General features: G+C 37.4%; 1 protein-coding gene across 1 annotated transcript in view; it reads right to left on the bottom strand.

The window, feature by feature from the left end:
- LOC116166397 (kalirin-like) overlaps positions 1-6,431 on the bottom strand; it is a 19,643-nt gene extending 13,212 nt beyond the window's left edge. Inside the window, exons 1-4 of the mRNA XM_031481353.1 lie at positions 4,795-6,431; positions 3,890-4,364; positions 3,584-3,844; positions 3,295-3,536 (exon numbers count right to left, since the gene is read on the bottom strand). Coding sequence (XP_031337213.1) covers positions 3,295-3,536; positions 3,584-3,844; positions 3,890-4,364; positions 4,795-6,419 — 2,603 coding nt within the window. The 5' untranslated portion in view covers positions 6,420-6,431. The remainder of the gene's footprint in view (positions 1-3,294; positions 3,537-3,583; positions 3,845-3,889; positions 4,365-4,794) is intronic.
- Positions 6,432-18,905: the final 12,474 nt, after the last annotated feature.

The raw sequence follows: 18,905 nt of genomic DNA on the forward strand, positions 1-18,905 counted from the left end.
CCTTCCTTTTTTCCAAAATTCGATTGCACCCAAATTTCTCGGGAAAACACTTTTTCTTATTAATTGTGGTGTGTAGAATCCAAAACAATTCGTACTTTTTCGATCAGACTTCTCATCAAAAGTTATAGACTAGAAACCAATTTCGAAAGAAAATTCAAAGGGCTGTAACTTTTGAACTAGTAGCCCAATCTTGGAACTGTTGAAATTATGGATTCTACAGGCCACATTCTATAAGAAAATTTTTTTTCCGGGTCGATCTGAGACAATTTTTTTTTCGGGGCTCAAAAAAGGCAGTGTATAACCTTCCTTTTTTACCAAAAATCGACTACACCAAAATTTCTCGGGAAACACTTTTTCTTATTAATTTGGGTGCGTAGAATCCAAATCAATTCGTACTTTTTCGATCAGACTTCTCTATCAAAAGTTATAGACTAGAAACCAATTTCGAAAGAAAATTCAAAGGGCTGTAACTTTTGAAACTTAGTAGCCCAATCTTGGAACTGCGTGAAATTATGGATTCTACAGACCACATTCTATAAGAAAATTTTTTTTCAGGTCGAACTGAGACAATTTTTTTTGAGGGCCTCAAAAAAAGGCAGTGTACAACCTTCCTTTTTTACCAAAAATCGACTGCACCAAAATTTCTCGGGAAACACTTTTTCTTATTAATTTTGGTGCGTAGAATCCAAAACAATTCGTATTTTTCGATAACTTCTCAATCAAAAGTTATAGACTAGAAACCAATTTCGAAAGAAAATTCAAAGGGCTGTAACTTTTGAACTAGTAGCCCAATCTTCGAACTGTTTGAAATTATAGATTCTACAGGGCACATTCTATAAGAAATTATTTTTGCCCGGTCGATCTGAGACAATTTTTTTTTTCGAGGCTCAAAAAAAGGCAGTGTATACAGGGTGATTCCTATAGTACCTGCCACCGTTTGGGAGCGTGTAGGTGGTGCGTAGGGGAGTATTTTGATATAGGACACTTGGGGTCGGAAATCTAAAATAAGGATGCCAGAGCCAAATTTACCTTCTGGAATTTCGCGCCTGTAGGTAGGCAACCCAACCGGCCGGCGGTGCACACGGAGCGATCTCAGGCGGCGATGTGTGGCTGACACTTGATCAGAATTTTGTTTAAACCCACGAAATCCCGTCTGCAACGACGCGTATCAAGTGAATAAACACTATGGCAATAGTATAATAATAGTTGGCTAGATGTAGGAAGTGCATTGAGAACAACGGTGGCCACGTTGAACACTTGTAAACGTTATTGCTTTTGACTGTCGTTTTCCCTCCTTCCCTCCCATGTCGCTTCCTCGCGCTAACTCGCTCTGCATCGCTCCGCGCGAAACGTCGGTCGGTTGGGTTGCCTACATACAGGCGTGAAATTCCAGAAGATAAATTTGGTTCTGGCGCCCTTATTTTAGATTTCCGACCCCAAGTGTCCTATATCAAAATACTCCCCTAGGCACCCCCTATACGCTCCCAAACGGTGGCAGGTACTATAGGAATCACCCTGTATGTCGTAGTCTTTTAATGAAATCCGTCATTTCACGAAACGCCTAGTCATTTATATGAAACTGTGCACAGTGTACTTTCCAGGACCAAGCGATTGGATTCCCTTCCCATTCGAGATCGATAAATGGTATCCCTTATCGATCTAGAAGCGGAAGGAAAAATACCCCACACGTACAAATTTTCAGCGTTTCACTAAATGACTGGGCTTCGGACTAGGCTTTTCGTGAAATGACAGATTTCACTAAAAGACTACGACATATATAACCTTCCTTTTTTTACCAAAAATCGACTACACCAAAATTTCTCGGGAAAACACTTTTTCTTATTAATTTTGGGACGTAGAATCCAAAACAATTCGTACTTTTTCGATTATGAGTAATTATAAAGCAAACCAAACCTACTTCTACAAGGTGTAGAATCTAACACCCCTCGGATCATAATTCATTTACCATAAAAGATATCGAAAAAAATCTTAGAGCAAAATTGTACACAACTCCGTCGCCATTATTCTAAAATATGTTTGATCGCTAGGGGCGTGCTGTAAATACCCCATATTTTATTGCAGATTTGGAAAGTACTTTGAAGACCTTCGGCAAATTTCAAATGGCATCCCCCTAAACAAATCATAGCTCTCGATAACTGAAAGTGCAAAATTTCCACTGATACAGGCAAAACCACACATTTCATAAGAAAATACGAGTCGAAACGCAAATTTAAATAAAAAGTGCTTTTTAAAACCCAAGTCTGCCATGATAAAATAAAAAATGTTCAATTGTCACAATTAACAGGAAAGGGACGGCAGTACATCGTTGATTTTGAATTAACGTAGGATCCAAACTCAAACAGAAATGGTTGATTCTTGGAGAATGTTACCGGAATTGTCACGCTGGGAGATATTCAGGTAGGACACATCCAAATCCACGCGCGTTTCAAAAGGTGTTGGATAGATTTACAACTACCGGGATATAACAGCGAATAGTTTCAGTTAAGGGTATAACAGGTTACATTAAAAATAAGTAATTTTCAAATATGTACTTTCCAAATAAAATGTGTGGTACCAGTTTGATACGCCACTGGAATACAGCAACGATCAATATTTTGGAAACATGGCGACGGTATTTAATGGTGTATAATTTTGCTCTAAGACCTTTTTCGGTGTCTTTTATGGTAAAGGTATGATTCGAGGGGATCTTAGATGCATGCCACACCCTTTATAAGATTTAACGTTAAATATTGTGGCAAGAAGTTTAAAGTCACCCCTTATGATTATTTTACTTAATGATTATATGAATAATGGTAGTACGGTAACGGGAGAGTATTATTCAAATCTTGTGCATCGCCTTAGAAATGCTACTAAACAGAAGAGGCGCGGAAAACTATCGCGCGGTGCCTTGTTGCTCCATGACAATGCACCAGTGCAGACTTTCAAAAGCTGCTGTGGCTTCAAAGAAATTGAACATCCAGATCTAGCACTCAGTGACTGTTTTTTATTCCCGAATCTCAAAAAAACACTAAGGGGGACGAAATTTAGGGGTAATGACGAACTTATAGCAGCTGTTGACGACGATTTCGCGGAAAAACCAAATGAATATTTTTCTACTGATATGTTGCTCTAGTTTTTTGTTTTCATACCTAGTCCAGCAATATAAAAACGACCCCTCGTAAGTGTAACAATTTTTCAATATCTAGGAGAATGCACGCTTCACACCAGTTAACTAATACTTGAGAAAATGGAATAGCAGCTTCTTCAAGTTGAACGAAGCCTGTAGATACATACCTGCTGGACCGTTGACTGTGGGGCTTTAATTTGGCTGGACTTTTTGGTAAGGACAGCGGCAAAGCGCCGCTAAAGTAAGTTTCCTGAATAACTTCGCGAAGTTTCTTAACCCACAACTGTTTTGTATCCAAAGATGACGCCCTAAGTACTATTCTATAATCCGAGATTGGTGCTCTGCCTGTCCAAACAGCAAATTTACATTCGTCACCCTCCATGTGCTCGGTCACGCCAAGTTCCGAAGTCTAAAAGCAATTGGATTATAAAAAGTCAATATTAAGGGCATTCTTACCATCAGTTTATTTTTGTAAATATATTTAACTTTTCCGGCGGAATCCTTAACTTCTTTGGTGAATAATAGATACAGTTCAAAAAGGAAGATGTGTCTATCCCTGCCTTTTCTTATTAACTGTTTAGGATCCCATACACTGAAAGCATCTTGCAACACGACTTCTCCCAATTTATCAGCAGATACATCACAGCCTTCGAGCAGGGAGAGGTGCATGGCGTCATTGGCCTTCTTTGGTACATTGAGCATCACTTCCAGACCGTCCTGCGCAAAAATTGTAAATAACGACACCAAAATAAGACAACAAACCTTAATTTCGCCCTGGCCTTCTTGGCAACACGACTGTAAGTCTTTGAGCAACAGCTGGTACTTCGTAATTCGCTGCACGGGTTTAATGAGGTAGGCGGCGATCGGATGTTCGACTTTGTGCTTCTTCTGCAGCTCCTCGAAGAACGTCCCGCCGTGTTGCACGAGCAGAGTGTTCGACTCCGGCTTATTCTTGCAGTAACAGACGTACATGTCGAACTTCTGCGCCCAGGTGACGAAACAATGACCGACGTCTTCGGGCATCGTCTCGTACTTCTCGAGCTCGCGCAAAAATATCGAATTGTGAAAGTTGTAGATCTCCTCCATGTTCCCGAAGATGACGTCCTCTTTTTTCAGAAGCGCCAACGGGATGCCGTTTCCGTTACTCGTTTTCATCTCCTTCAGGAACGACTTTATGCATGTTTCTAGATCTTTGACGTATGTTCGTTCCGTTTGCAGCAACTCTGCCATTATAAACCTGGAAAAGGGCGTTATATTAGTTACGATGCCGATACATTTACAAATATTTTGGACCAATTAAGCAATTTTCTTGTGCCCTTTTCCTCTTGGACACCTTGGCGAAAGTCATAAAAAATGATATTTACAAAGCAAGTTGAAAACAAGATACGGCGAATCGCGTACGATTTTCAGTAGGGGAATTTTTTGACAATCAGCTCACATTCGGAAACACGACTTTTAATCAGGCTCATATTCAATAGCCCTGATCCTTGGACTCGTAGAAATCGTTTTGAGATCGCTGTTTCTTTTCGTTCTCGAGTTAGACGAGGAACAGACGGATGGACAGACGGACAAAATCATCATATAAAGGGATTTCTTTTGACAAACCATATTTGATAAAAAGAAATTGGGCAAATTATAACAGTTGATAAGATTAAAGCTCTACTTACTCTTTTCTGCGGGCGGATTTCCGTTTTTCCTCGTTCAATTCTTTGAGCTCCTTGGCAGCGGCCTCTTTCACTTTCGCTTCCAAGCTGGGATCCGAATTGCGATCGATCGACAACTCCTTCTTCTCACTCTCTTCCGCTTGAATTCCGAGCATATCTTCCAACTGTTGCCGATAAAGGTCCATTCGCGAACTGAAGTCCTTGTACCTGTTATCGACAGCCGCCACCCACTGCTTGATGGCGCTGGCGTGCGCGTGGCCTTTTTCCACCAGACTGTCCGCTAACTGAATCAGCAGTTTGACGCGCTCTCGCGTTTCTTTCGCCGTACCCTTAAATTCGTTGTGCTCGCGTAGTAAACTTTCGGTTTCTTCAATGTTAGTGCCTAAATTCGTTGCGTGCGTTGTTAGATAGCAGTCACCAGTATCGTGTATCCACTCAATCGCCTGTCTGGCCGATCGTTCGAAGAGTACAAACTGCTGGCATTGGTCCAAGCGTTTCTTGCGCTGCGTCCAGTGCTCCAACACTTTATTTTCTTGCGTAAGCAACTTTTCAAGTATCCCTTTCACCCGCGACTCCTGGTTACCAGTTCCAGGGGGATAATTGTAGAATTGCAAACTGCGCGTGGTGTACTTCAAAAACGTCTCCGCTGTTCTGCGCGCTAACGTGCATGCTTTTAGAAACGCTTCCTTCTGTTCTTGGTGCTTATTGATTAACTGTGAAATCGCTGTAGCTTTGTCCATGTTCATGGCTTGATGGGCATTGGCGCACCAATCTTCATCTCTCTTATACTCCCTTTCCAAACTGTCCAATACCGAACAGACTTGCTCGGCAGTTTTGTAAAAGTTTAGACTTGCCGTTACCAGTTTGTGCCGCTCTTCGGCGCAAGTCACCAGTTGTTGCCAGCGCTTCGTAACCTCTTCCGAAATTTCCCTTATACTTTGCGGATCGTAGTGATTTCCATTAATCAACGCGTCCGCTCGATATTTCACTTGAACCGCTGACGTGTGCGTCTTTTCGATCGCCACTTGAAACTGCTCGTGCTCCTTTTTGAGCAATTCGGCGTCCGCCAAGCTATTCGGAATCGCGAAACTGGCCATTAACATCGACTCCCCATTACGTATCCAACTAATAACCTGATTGGCGTCATTTTGAAACTGACTCAACTGAATGCACTGCTCGAGCTTGACCCTTTTCACCTCCGCCAAATCCTCCAGGTCGACCTCTCGATCGTGCAAAAATTCTAATAACACCTGAACTCTAGTTTGAGCATTGTACTGCGAATCGGCCATAATGCATACGCCCGAATTTTCGAAGACCTGCACCAGCTCTTGTCCCTGCTGTAGGATTTGGAATGTCGTATTTTGCATTTGACTAACGCTTTCGTTATGAAGCCTTAAATACTGTTCCGCTTTCGCTATATCTCTCGTCAGTTCGCTGTGCTGAAGCTCTTCGGACCACATCTCTAACTGCGACGAAACTTCGAGAGCGTCACGTTCAAATACTCGTAATCTCAAACACAAGTCTAGCCGTAATTTACGTGCCGCCCAAAGCTCTTCCAAGTCGCTTCTTTGTTTCGCTAAACGATCGAGTGCCGCCTCTACCGCTGATATTGAACCCGTTGTGTCCATATCACCAACAGATCTAAAACAAACATTCACATTAGTTAATTGTTGTAATCTACATAATTTTAATCTGCGAGATTGATCACGAGTAAGTAAGTCACAAGTGATTGGACAATCTAGTTGGAAACTCAATTTCGTACATTATTAAACTGTTCCTAACACCTACAGACAAAATTTAATGCATCGTTCATTACCAGATAGGATCATTAGTTGCAAGTCAAACAGTACTATAATCCCCCCTCAAGTCAGTAGGGGTTGTTGCCTGGGATTATCTTAAGAAAATATTTCTCCCAAACCTTATCGAATTCTCGAAATTCTACAATGATAAAATAAATCCTTCGAACAGACAAGTTATCGATTTGCAAACAACGGTATGCTTACTGAAAATAAATAAAATAATCCAATATTGAATTTCTGTCTGAAGAATCTAGCATGAATGTTCAAAGATATCGGGGTGCGTCGCTGACAACTGACGTTAAATACGTACCTACTACACTAGTTTCAAAGCTCTGACATGGTTTATTACCGGCACGTTGTCCATCTTAATTAGTTAACGAAGGACTCTGTGCCGTACTCAAGTTAATGAAATTCCTAATGCCATGTAAATTGTTTGAAATCGTAAAGGGAAAATATTAGAATTCATTATTTTAATAAATTGGTTTGCAGTTCTGGATGCTCATGTTACTGACAGAATCGCAATTCCGTCCCCTATTAATATCCAAAAATGTCCATATACGATTCTGAAGCGAAGTGGACAAACTTACGATAATTCTTGTATGCCTAAGGCCTAAGTGTCTTTATGAAATACCTACTTTTAATTTTATGTGCGGTAAGTCGAGAATGAAACCATTCAACATTAAACTCATACATTGCCGAGTCAGCTATACAAGTAGGTATAATCGTAGTATGAAAATTGAAAAGTCAATTCTAAAACTAGAAATGACTGGAATTACGGCTTATTTGTTGATCGTGATCGACATAGACTGTAGAAAGATTTGCCCTGGAAAAATCGTCTCGGTAAATTCACCCCCTAGAAAATTCGCTCCATGGTATATTCCCCCCGTGAATATTCACCTTGGAAAATTCGCTCCTGAAGATTTGTCAAAAGGAAATTTCTCACCGGAAAGATTTACCTAAAGTATTCACCCTCAGAGTATTTGAACATGGGAAATTCGCCCAGTAAATCTTATGATAAAATGTACAGCCCAAAGTAAACAGTGAAATTCCATCTCCATGGCAGAGTTTACCCTTAAAAATACTAGCCCCAGACAAATTCCATCCAAAACTAAAACTCCGTTTCGGTATAATGATTCAAAGCGGTCAAATTTAATCCGGGTTTAAGGTTACCTACACTTCGTTTAATGGCTATGGTAAAGATGGTATCAACAAATCACAATTCCTAAATGATATACAGGAAATAAACAACTCAATTCCTCAAAACCCTTCCCATGGATATTTAATTATTGACGAACAGATATAATTGTGAAACGTTACGACATGTTTCGATTGTTAATAATCTTCAGGTAACAAATTATAAGTGCGGTGCGTGAGAAAATTACATTATTGAAAAGTTTTTGAAGTTTTGACGTTACATTGAAATATTATAAGTAATAAATTAAATTATTATTATTACTTCAATAATGTAACGTCAAGACTTCAACAACTTTTCAATAATGTAATTTTCTCACGCACCGTACTTATAATTTGTTACCTGAAAATGATTAACAATCGAAACATGTCGAACATTTCACAATTATATCTGTTCGTCAATTATTAAATATCCACGGGGAAGTTGTTTATTTCCTGTATGGTTCATCACCCCATTTAGAGCGTGGATTACCCACGAGTTTTTTCTGATCCTAAATGATATATATTTGATCAGAAGTATGCGGTAAATTATCCTCGGAATATTCGCTTTGGCAATAAAGTTGCCGTTGGAAAACTTGACCTCGCCACCTGAAGGATCGCCCCCGCTCATGGAAAATTCACCCCCATACATCAGCTCACCAAAGTATGCTTTCGGGATACTTTCCCCTAAAGAAACTCGACCCAGATATAATTGATTGTAATAGTGACAGCACTTTTTCCGGCAGCGAATCCTCGGAAGGAGAATATCTTAGAGGCGAATTTTTAGGGGATGAATATACCGGGGATAAATCTTTCGGGGATGAATCTTTCGGGGATAAATCTTCCTGGGGGCGAATTAGCGTCTCATTAAAGTATTATGGGCACTATCCTTGCTATAACAATACGTTTGGTTTACTTACAGTGACAATACAGGCAGGGGCGGACTGGGTAACTGCGGGTCAGGTGGAATTGCACAGGTTACGGGCCATTAAAGTATTAGTGTAGTAATGATGATGGCGGGGGGGGGGGGGGGGGTGCTCTGAGGTGCACCACAAAAACATTTTAGTACAAGTACTTCTTTCTCGAAAATAAATTACCATACAGTTTTTTTTTAAATTGCAGCTGATAATTAAAAGAAACAAAATATACAATCCACACGAGGTGCGTCGCCTATCATTGTATTTCAGCACTTTCATGCTACGACAAAAAAAGATAAATTCATTGTAAAACACTTCAATTAAAACATAATTTTTTAATTTTTTAATAACCTAACATCAACCCCAATTAGAGAAACGTGTTAATAATTTATTAATAGTGCAAGAAACTAAATACAGCACATACTTATAAATTTCCAACGGGCCATTATGATGTACAGGCCAGGTGGCAATCGCCACCCGCCCCCCCCCCGGGCCAGTGCGCCCCTGGTTATGCCTTTTTTGAGCCCCGAACAGTTCCAAGATTGGGCTCCTAGTTCAAAAGTTACAGCCCTTTGAATTTTTTTTCGAAATTGGTTTCTAGTCTATAACTTTTGATTGAGAAGTCTGATCGAAAAAGTACGAATTGATGTGGATTGGATTCTACGCACCCTTTTTTTGAGCCCCGAAATTAATAAGAAAAAGTGTTTTCCCGAGAAATTTTGGTGAAAAGTCTGAGTCGATTTTTGGTAAAAAAGGAAGGTTATAAAAAAGGAAGGTTATACACTGCCTTTTTTTGAGCCCCGAAAAAAAAATTGTCTCAGGTCGACCCGGAAAAAAAATTTTCTTATAGAATGTGGCCTGTAGAATCCATAATTTCAAACAGTTCCAAGATTGGGCTACTAGTTCAAAAGTTACAGCCCTTTGAATTTTTTTCGAAATTGGTTTCTAGTCTATAACTTTTGATTGAGAAGTCTGATCGAAAAAGTACGAATTGATTTGGATTCTACGCACCCAAATTAATAAGAAAAAGTGTTTTCCCAGAAATTTTGGTGTAGTCGATTTTTGGTAAAAAAGGAAGGTTATACACTGCCTTTTTTTGAGCCCCGAAAAAAAAATTGTCTCAGATCGACCCGGAAAAAAATTTTCTTATAGAATGTGGCCTGTAGAATCCATAATTTCAAACAGTTCCAAGATTGGGCTACTAGTTCAAAAGTTAATCAATTACCATACAGTTTTTTTTTAATTGCAGCTGATAATTAAAAGTAACAAAATATACAATCCACACGAGGTGCGTCGCCTATCATTGTATTTCAGCACTTTCATGCTACGACAAAAAATGATAAATTCATTGTAAAACACTTCAATTAAAACAGATTTTTTTAATTTTTTAACAACCTAACATCAACCCCAATTAGAGAAACGTGTTAATAATTTATTAATAGTGCAAGAAACTAAATACAGCACATATTTATAAATTTCCAACGGACCATTATGATCTACAGGCTAGGTGGCAATCGCCACCCGCCCCCCCGTGCCAGTCCGCCCCTGAATACAGGGTAGACCATTAGTGCATGGATGGAAGATTATGGGTTTATTAACGCACATATTTAAAATTCATTGTCGGGGCATGTTGAAGGGCTCTTAAGGCTGCAACCTAAAAATATTTTCTACGAAATTGCAATTGTTATAGGTACAGGGTGATTTATGGCAAAGTTGCATATGATTAAATAAAACCCCCTATACAGGGTGGTGTTTTTAAGTGGACCATTAAAAGTATCTCAGGAACGGTTTGGATTATTGATTCGGGTTGTATCAGAACGATACCGGAACTTTCTTATTTCAAATAGCACTATCTCTTCTGAGGGTATTTTTGAATTATTCATAAAAAAAGCAGTATGATTTTGTTAATATGATGCAATGTCTAACTGACATGGTTTCGAAGTTATTTGACATTTTTTCACAGTTTCAAAGGATCAGTAAATTAGCCATAGCACTGTTGCCTGACGACTTAGCAAAATGTTTTTTTCACGGAAAACAACAACAATTGTGCCAGATTTTATTACAACAGAAAAAACTGAGAAGAAAAATGTCAAAGTTAAAAAACTAAAATATTCTCTGTCGGCAAAACGGTTACTATGATTTTGTTAAAATTTTGGCGGCGTACATTAGGCATAAAGGATTAAGATTGTCAAAAACCTTTTTGAAATATACGAGATACGAGTAACGCCATTATGTCACAGAACTGTTTTTTTTTTCATATACTATCCCACATTTTTTATTAACGAACCAAGTTTTCGAGTGGTTACCTATTCAACTACTACTACGGAGTGAGTACCGGGAGCAACGTTGCTTGATGGTAGACAATAAATGAATTATTAGTAAACAAAAGTAAAAAAAAAGGGACGTGCGAAGTCGCAACAACGTCGGGCCCGGCCTGAGGTATTTTAGAAAGAACGTATCAACTAACTAGAATTATTAATTGACTAAAGGGTAAATTTCGTTTTTTGTCCGAGTACATCAATGGAATTCGGAACAGAACGAAAATAAATAGCGGGTTACATACGATATTTTTGAAGCAGGCATTTTTACCAGAAACGATATCAGGTTCAGGGGATGGTTCATTGCGATTTAACTTCACCAGCATAGGCAAGACGACTTGGGGTGTAGGTGTAGCGATCATTTCATTTATGAGTTGCTGTAAACCAGTTTCGTAATCTTATATTTGAATGTTACCTAATTAATTTATATACAGTGTGCCCCATTTATCTTGAGAAGGTCGCACAAATCCGATTTTTAGAGTTACTTCTATTTTACTAATATCTAGTATGATTTCTACAGTTAAATTGTTGTTTAAATATAAATCATTTTGTGGATTCTACGTGTTACCTCTTCAATCGCAAAGAATAGCGGGCGAAATTCACACAGATGAAGAAAAAAAAACGCTGACTGTAGCTGTTTCAGATGAATCGAAATTTAACATTACTCGCTAAAATTACCAAGTCGCCAATCACATGTTTACATTACACATACATTTTGCAGAATGTAACGTACTTTCTGTATTTTTAACAAATAATAAATTAAACATCATTAACCGTAATTCAACTTTCATAATTCTTGCGATAACCGAACTTTTTACTTTGTATTGAATCTGTTTCGAGCTGTTTTTAATGAGTTCTCCGTAACTTTTTCATTTTGATATAGAGTTAGATTAGATAGTAATTTCTCATTATTACTTTACTACCAGTTTATGCAGAATATAGAAAATTTTATTTGAAATATTGTATAATTTGCGAAAGTTCTGTCGGCATAGAGAATGGAGATTAAGCAACTATGGATTTAGTCCAGGAAATATATAATTTTAGGATACAAAATTCATGGTAGTTCTGTACATAGGCTTGTTTTATATTTTCTGTGTCTATGAATCCGAATTTTCAACATCCCACCAAAAATTCCCCCCGCAACCCCCCCCCCCTCCAATTTTTGAAAAAAAGAAAAAACATCGCCGTTATTTTGTGTATTTCAGAGAAAAACTATCTGGAAATTTGGAAAGTAGACAAAATTTGCGACAAAAAGAATTGGAGAGGAAAGATATATGTTAAAGATCACAAAGCGACGGAAAATGAACTGGATTGGACACGTACTAAGAACGAACTGTTTGTTGAGGAAGAAGAAGAAGAAGAAGAAGAAGAAGGAAATTGGTTGACGACCTGAAGGAGGGCGAAGAAGGACATGAAGGAGTAACGAGAAGCTGAAGATAAAGAGTCGTGAAGAAGAGCCATCAGGGACCTATTAAAGAGGATGAGACATACCTGCCAAAGCTGCATCAATAAAGACCATTTTTACAGTTTCTATGCATTGTTCCCGATTTTAGATTCTGGTTTTTGCCCAAAGAATGCTATCCAAAGTAGTACAAGAATGAAGAATCTGTTCTAATAGGATTGACGCCGGGCATCCAAATATAGGAACGGATTGATGACTGTTTACACACATTTCTCTAGTGAGCGGTACATTAGGTGTATACCTTTGAAAATAACCACGAGTAACTAATTATTGCAAATACGGCGAATTTAGTGATTTTTATGATCCAGAGAAATGGAGCTACTAGTCATGCATCAATGCATCAATGAAGAACGAGGATCGTTAATAATGGCAGCGGCGATCTAGGCGATTTTCCATATTATACAAGTTTTTAAAACAGTATTTAGAAGTTGATAAAACTGACGATAACATGGGCAAAATTTGGAAGAAATTTGCAAAATCTTTGAGACATCTTATATTTCCACTGATCAATTATAACTTGACACAACGTCTATCAAAGAGTGATATTATCTAACTGTAGCCTAAAGAACCCATCTACATTTAGGAAACGACGAACAAAATTATAAATAATCGTCCCAATGAAAGTTAACCTAGCAGTAGATGCTTAAGTTCAATTTCACACATTTTTATGCAAATTCTTCTGCAACACGAAAACCATAAAACCGTGATGCGAAACGACAATCTCAATAAATTCTTGATTGTAAATGTAAGTGTCAATGTAATTCCTTTCCATCAATTACCACGGGATCGTAACGATATAAAGCTATACTCCGTAGACTAATAGACTTCCCATTTTATGACAATCGTTCATAAAAAGTTTAATGATAGCCGCACAGAGAATAATAAATTTTCTTAAGAACGATCACACGGTTGATTAAAATAATACTCTTATGGTCGGTTTTACAAACGATGATTAGGGTTAATCAATGATTAAAAATATTCGAATGGAAAACATCTGAGCGTATAATCAAAGGTGGCTAACATTCTAATATTTTTAGCGCATTTCCACAAAAATAAAAAAAAATGCGCTATTGTGGCCACTTTGTCCATCCGTCCGTCCGTCCGTCCGCTCGTTTTGCGACGTTACTAGTTCTTTATCTTAACAGCTATTGTTCTACTTTTTTCGCTATTTGGTTCGTTATGGTGTCGAGTCTTGTACCAAGGAAGGAATTTTTTCTGTACCGCTTACAAAAAAAGTTATTGTAAAAAAAACAAAAAACCGTTTTTTACATGTTCCATAATTTTACACTTTTGCCGTTTATTAACGATCCTAGAGATCGTTTATAATTTTGCATTGCTATCTGTCGCCTGCCGGTTGGTCTGTCCGTCTGTTCCTTTGTCTGTCTGTCCATCTATCTGTCCGTGTGAACGATAACTTTGTTTAGAAATGTTCGATCGCTTTTACATCTCCGTTAGTTATGAACTGAATTGCATGAAATTCAATATGGGCATATCTTTAGCCATATAATACGCAATGCCAAAAATTGAATCGAATCGATTCAAAATTCACAGTGCCCTTTTCGCATCTCGACCATTTATAAACCGAATTGCAAACTTTTTTACTTATAAAAGTATTTGAATGAAATTTGATACATAGGCACTTGGATAAAGGAAAATCAAACGCCAATTTCAAAATTTGGTTTTGCGCATGCGCAGTGCCAACTTTTTTATTTATGGAAGAATTTAAACGAGATTTGATACATAGGCACTTGGGATAAAGGAAAATCAAACGCCAATTTCAAAATTTGGTTTTGCGCATGCGCAGTGCCAACTTTTTTATTTATGGAAGAATTTAAACGAAATTTGATACATAGGCACTTGGGATAAAGGAAAATCAAACGCCAATTTCAAAATTTGGTTTTGCGCATGCGCAGTGCCAACTTTTTTATTTATGGAAGAATTTAAACGAAATTTGATACATAGGCACTTGGAATAAAGGAAAATCAAACGCCAATTTCAAAATTTGGTTTTGCGCATGCGCAGTGCCAACTTTTTTATTTATGGAAGAATTTAAACGAAATTTGATACATAGGCACTTGGGATAAAGGAAAATCAAACGCCAATTTCAAAATTTGGTTTTGCGCATGCGCAGTGCCAACTTTTTTATTTATGGAAGAATTTAACGAAATTTGATACATAGGCACTTGGGATAAAGGAAAATCAAACGCCAATTTCAAAATTTGGTTTTGCGCATGCGCAGTGCCAACTTTTTTATTTATGGAAGAATTTAAACGAAATTTGATACATAGGCACTTGGGATAAAGGAAAATCAAACGCCAGTTTCAAAATTTTATTTTGCGCATGCGCAGTGCCAACTTTTTTATCTATGGAACTATTTAAGTGAAATTTGATACTTAGGCGCTTGGAACAAAGGAAAATCTAACATTAGTTTTAAAATTTAGGTTTGCGCATGCGCAGTTCCAACTTTCTTATTTAGAAAAGCATTGAAATGAAATTCTTCTCATAAACTGAAATTGAAGTAGCACGTCAAACAATGGATTGCCCATGTGCAACGCTATCTTTCATATTTGTGGCCGGATTTTTACGATTTTAACAGAAGTTGCATCTTACAAATGGGAAACGAATGCAAGTGGAAATGCGCTTTATGTAAATCGTTTACGATTACTTTTTAACTTGTTCGAATATGATATCAATGGTATTACCTACAGTTGAAAGAGTTTATGAAACAGCTGATTTAGGTGTCACTGCACTTACGAGCGATTTGTCGTTTAAAAACCATAATAAATAAAATAACAGCGGCTGCATATAAAAACCTCGGGTTTGTTATAAGGAACTCTGGTCTTGTCAATTAAATGAGTGTCAACTTATTCCACGTGTCCAGTTTAAATTCTGGATTCGTATATTACAAGCATTATAGCACGTATCCTTTTTTGGTATCATATAAATCTATAAGGGAGTCGTTCCAATTAAAAACGTTGGAGCATAGAAGGAATGGCCATTCTCTTATTTTTCTGTTTAAAATTTGAATAATTTTATTGACGATGTAGTTATAAGAGGCACAATCAACTTCTATGTTCCAAATGTTATATCATCAAGAACTAGAAATTTATTTTATATCCCCCGCGTAGGGAATGCAATACCGGGATCGCGGGATCCCAAAATACCGGGATCCCGCAGCCTTTTTGCGGGATTAATCCCGCACATAAATGGAGCGGGATCCCGCGGGATTTGCGGGAGTGAGGAATTTGTTGACTCAGTTTACTGTGTTAATGAAACGCATAACGGAAAAGTTATTTTTAAAATAATTGTTAAACTTTCTTCGTTAAAAATGTATGATTTTTGAGGCACTTTAGAAGTTCACCTTTTTGTGTTTTACAGGTGAGGTTTTTTTGAGTTCTAAGTTAGGCTGAAGGTTTTTTTTGTTAAATATTGTGACAATTAGCGATTTATTTTAATACAGAAGTTTGCATTCCCTACCCCCGCATCAACACCATAGATATTTTTCATATGTTCCTAAGACAATTTGCAAGGTCGTGTGACAATATCCAAGAACTGTAAAAATTGTTCACAGCATGTTTTTTCATTTTTATTTCTCCTTTTGTTTTCCTTTGTGTTTTTTTTATTTTAACACTCTTAACATATATTTTTTTTATATTCTTTCTGTTTTCGAATAGTTTTTTTATTAACAACACATGAACATTGTAATTGGGGAAACCTGTTATATTCATAAATAAATAAATAAATAAATATTCCATGATAACCTATTTAGTACATCAAATTAATGTTTAATTGGATACAAAGAACGCTGCATAATATAATTATAATAAGATTAATGAAGCGGAAAGTAGCAAAAGCTTACCATGTAATTAACTGAGCGGTAGGAATTACTCTACAAGAAAAAGAAAAAGGTATAGTTACGGTGCCGCAAACTTAATGTAAAGGCAAAATTAAACGATTTGAATGCAAAATAAATTTACGGAAAATATCCAAATTTAATAAATTAAAACACCAAAGGCAAAAGAGGAAAAAGGCAAAGATTATACGTTTCGGTTAAACTTACGTTTTGGTAAACTACCAAATGCAAAAAGATCTCCTCTAAATTAAGCGTTTACCTTATATACAATTCCGCTATGCTTCTTTAATTAATTACGTCGTTCCTAGAGGTCTTAAAAATATGGGGATCGGCGTCAACATTTTTAAGGGTGCACCTAAAGGACGTAATCTCGACTTAAAAGGAGACTGATATCTGTAACCCATTCAACCAGAATTACGGTTAATTATACTTATCCAAATAGTCGGAATGAAATCTCCAAATTTGGCAGTCCAGCCATGCCCTTTTTTCCTTGGAATGTGAGGTCAACCGGCGTCATCTATTATCACGTTGATGTTTCCCTTAAACTGCACGACCTTGCCGGTTTCATTCTGAATTTTCGTATACCAATAGAAAACTATAAGCGATTAATGGGTAATTAACGAAACTAAAACTTGATAAGATGGATGCTTTCTCTTCTTCTCTGGCAAGAGAGCTTTCCACGGGTGTAAAAATAATTTAAATATTCCTACGGGGACGGTTGCAAACCGCGGATTACATACGGTCCCTTTTTTCCTTAACGGGCGGCCCTACATATTAAACTACTATTTTCTACCTTATATTTCCACACGGAAATAAATATTTTCGGAGCGACAATCTTCGTAACGAAGCGCCCAACTTAAAACGCTTCTTGATACCGGGTGTTCATCTACAGAGTGATCACTAAAACTGGTAATTTCAAGGCGGAAAACAGGTGCTTCGTTACAATTGTCTCACAATCACCATGCGTGTGCTTGGACTTCTTTATTCTCGATTGCGTTGTTGCAGAGTATCGCGCCATAACGAAATTATTTGACATTATCACATAATTAGAAAAAATGCAATAATTATTACCACAAGATGGAAGCGCCATCTGGACTATGGAGGAAACTCTAAAGAACATTCAAAGTTAGTTCGGTGCTATCTTTTTCCGATACGTACACTGACGCCGAAGAAAGCAGCTGTTGATCGAACTTACGTTTCAAGTTTAAACCTCACAAATTTTAGAAATCAGTAAGTACCGGCGCAGATATTTGAATAAAGCTGAATGATGTGTTCATTATTCAGTGTTGTAAAACAAGTAACCCCCCCCCCCCCTTGAAAAGTACACTTTTTCATACTGACACGACGGTATCTCATAGTACTTCGATCGTGCTTCTATGTTTAAACGCATCAGTATACCTGAATTTTATATTTTTTTCAAAAAAATTTAATATTTCGGAATATTCCTAAAACCAATAAAAGTACAAACCGTGAGCATTTTAGCGTTATCGATGTATTATTCAATACTGTCGTTTAAGTATTAAAAAAGTGTAAAGAGGTGAGGGGGGGCGCAAAACATTGACTTAGCGCACATTTGATTTCCCCATTATCTCAGAAACCAAAAGGCACAGACTGTCACTGTGAACATAAAAGCACCAATAACCACAATAGTCGTTTCAGTATGTATGAGCTTAATTTTTGAATATTTTGTTTTTCGAAATATTCCTAAAACTAAAAATGCACAATGGACCACAAGTTAGGGTGCTAAGATCCCTTTATATGCTAATACTTCAGGTACTTACTACAATTTTCAAGAGATTTGTAATGCCGTGTACCTATAGTGAAAGGAAGATATCAGCTACCTAATCCCCACTTGTTGATCAATACTGAAAAATAAACGTATGAAACGTATGAAAAGAATGTAATGTGAACGCAATTAAAATGTGGACATATTTGGCCGTCCAAAAATTGTTTCGCATGTTTGTAACCGTCAGAAGCCGCTATTAAATCATATTTTTCTTTTCGATATGTGTAAATAAATCGAATCGACAGGGTTTGGAATACGTACCACTTACATAATCCGTATTCTCATTGAAAAACATCAATGAGGGTCTGTATTTAGCAATATGGGGGTGTATTATTAGCGCTGATCTGCCAGCGTGACGAGTGGGGTTGCCCTTCTGTCGCCCTCTGTCGTTCATTTCGCCCCTTCTACTCCATATCGGCGTCTAATTTTACACGAGGAAGGAAGCCTCTCTATTTGAACACTAGTATTATTAGACAAGTTATTTATTGGTTTATTACCATTAGCTGGTAGTATAAAGTGAAAACTTAAACCGACATTTTTAGATATAGCGCGTAAATAGATCTTCCGACCAAAGCCATCACCAAAACGTACGAAGCGAACGCTTTAGACAGAGAATTGCATTTACAGTAAACATTAGATTTATAAATAGGCTATATTTACACGGCTTGTAGTCTAATTTCGATTATTTTCATGTTTTCCAGGTACCATTTCTATTTATAAAGATAGTCATAAAAGTACATAACCTAGATTGTTCTCTTAATTAGTTCGTGTTTTACGATTGATTGTGTAAAACATGAACTGGAACATAG

The sequence above is a fragment of the Photinus pyralis genome, unplaced genomic scaffold (genome assembly GCF_008802855.1).
Source record: "Photinus pyralis isolate 1611_PpyrPB1 unplaced genomic scaffold, Ppyr1.3 Ppyr1.4_LG3b, whole genome shotgun sequence".
NCBI classification, from domain to species: Eukaryota; Metazoa; Arthropoda; class Insecta; order Coleoptera; family Lampyridae; genus Photinus; species Photinus pyralis.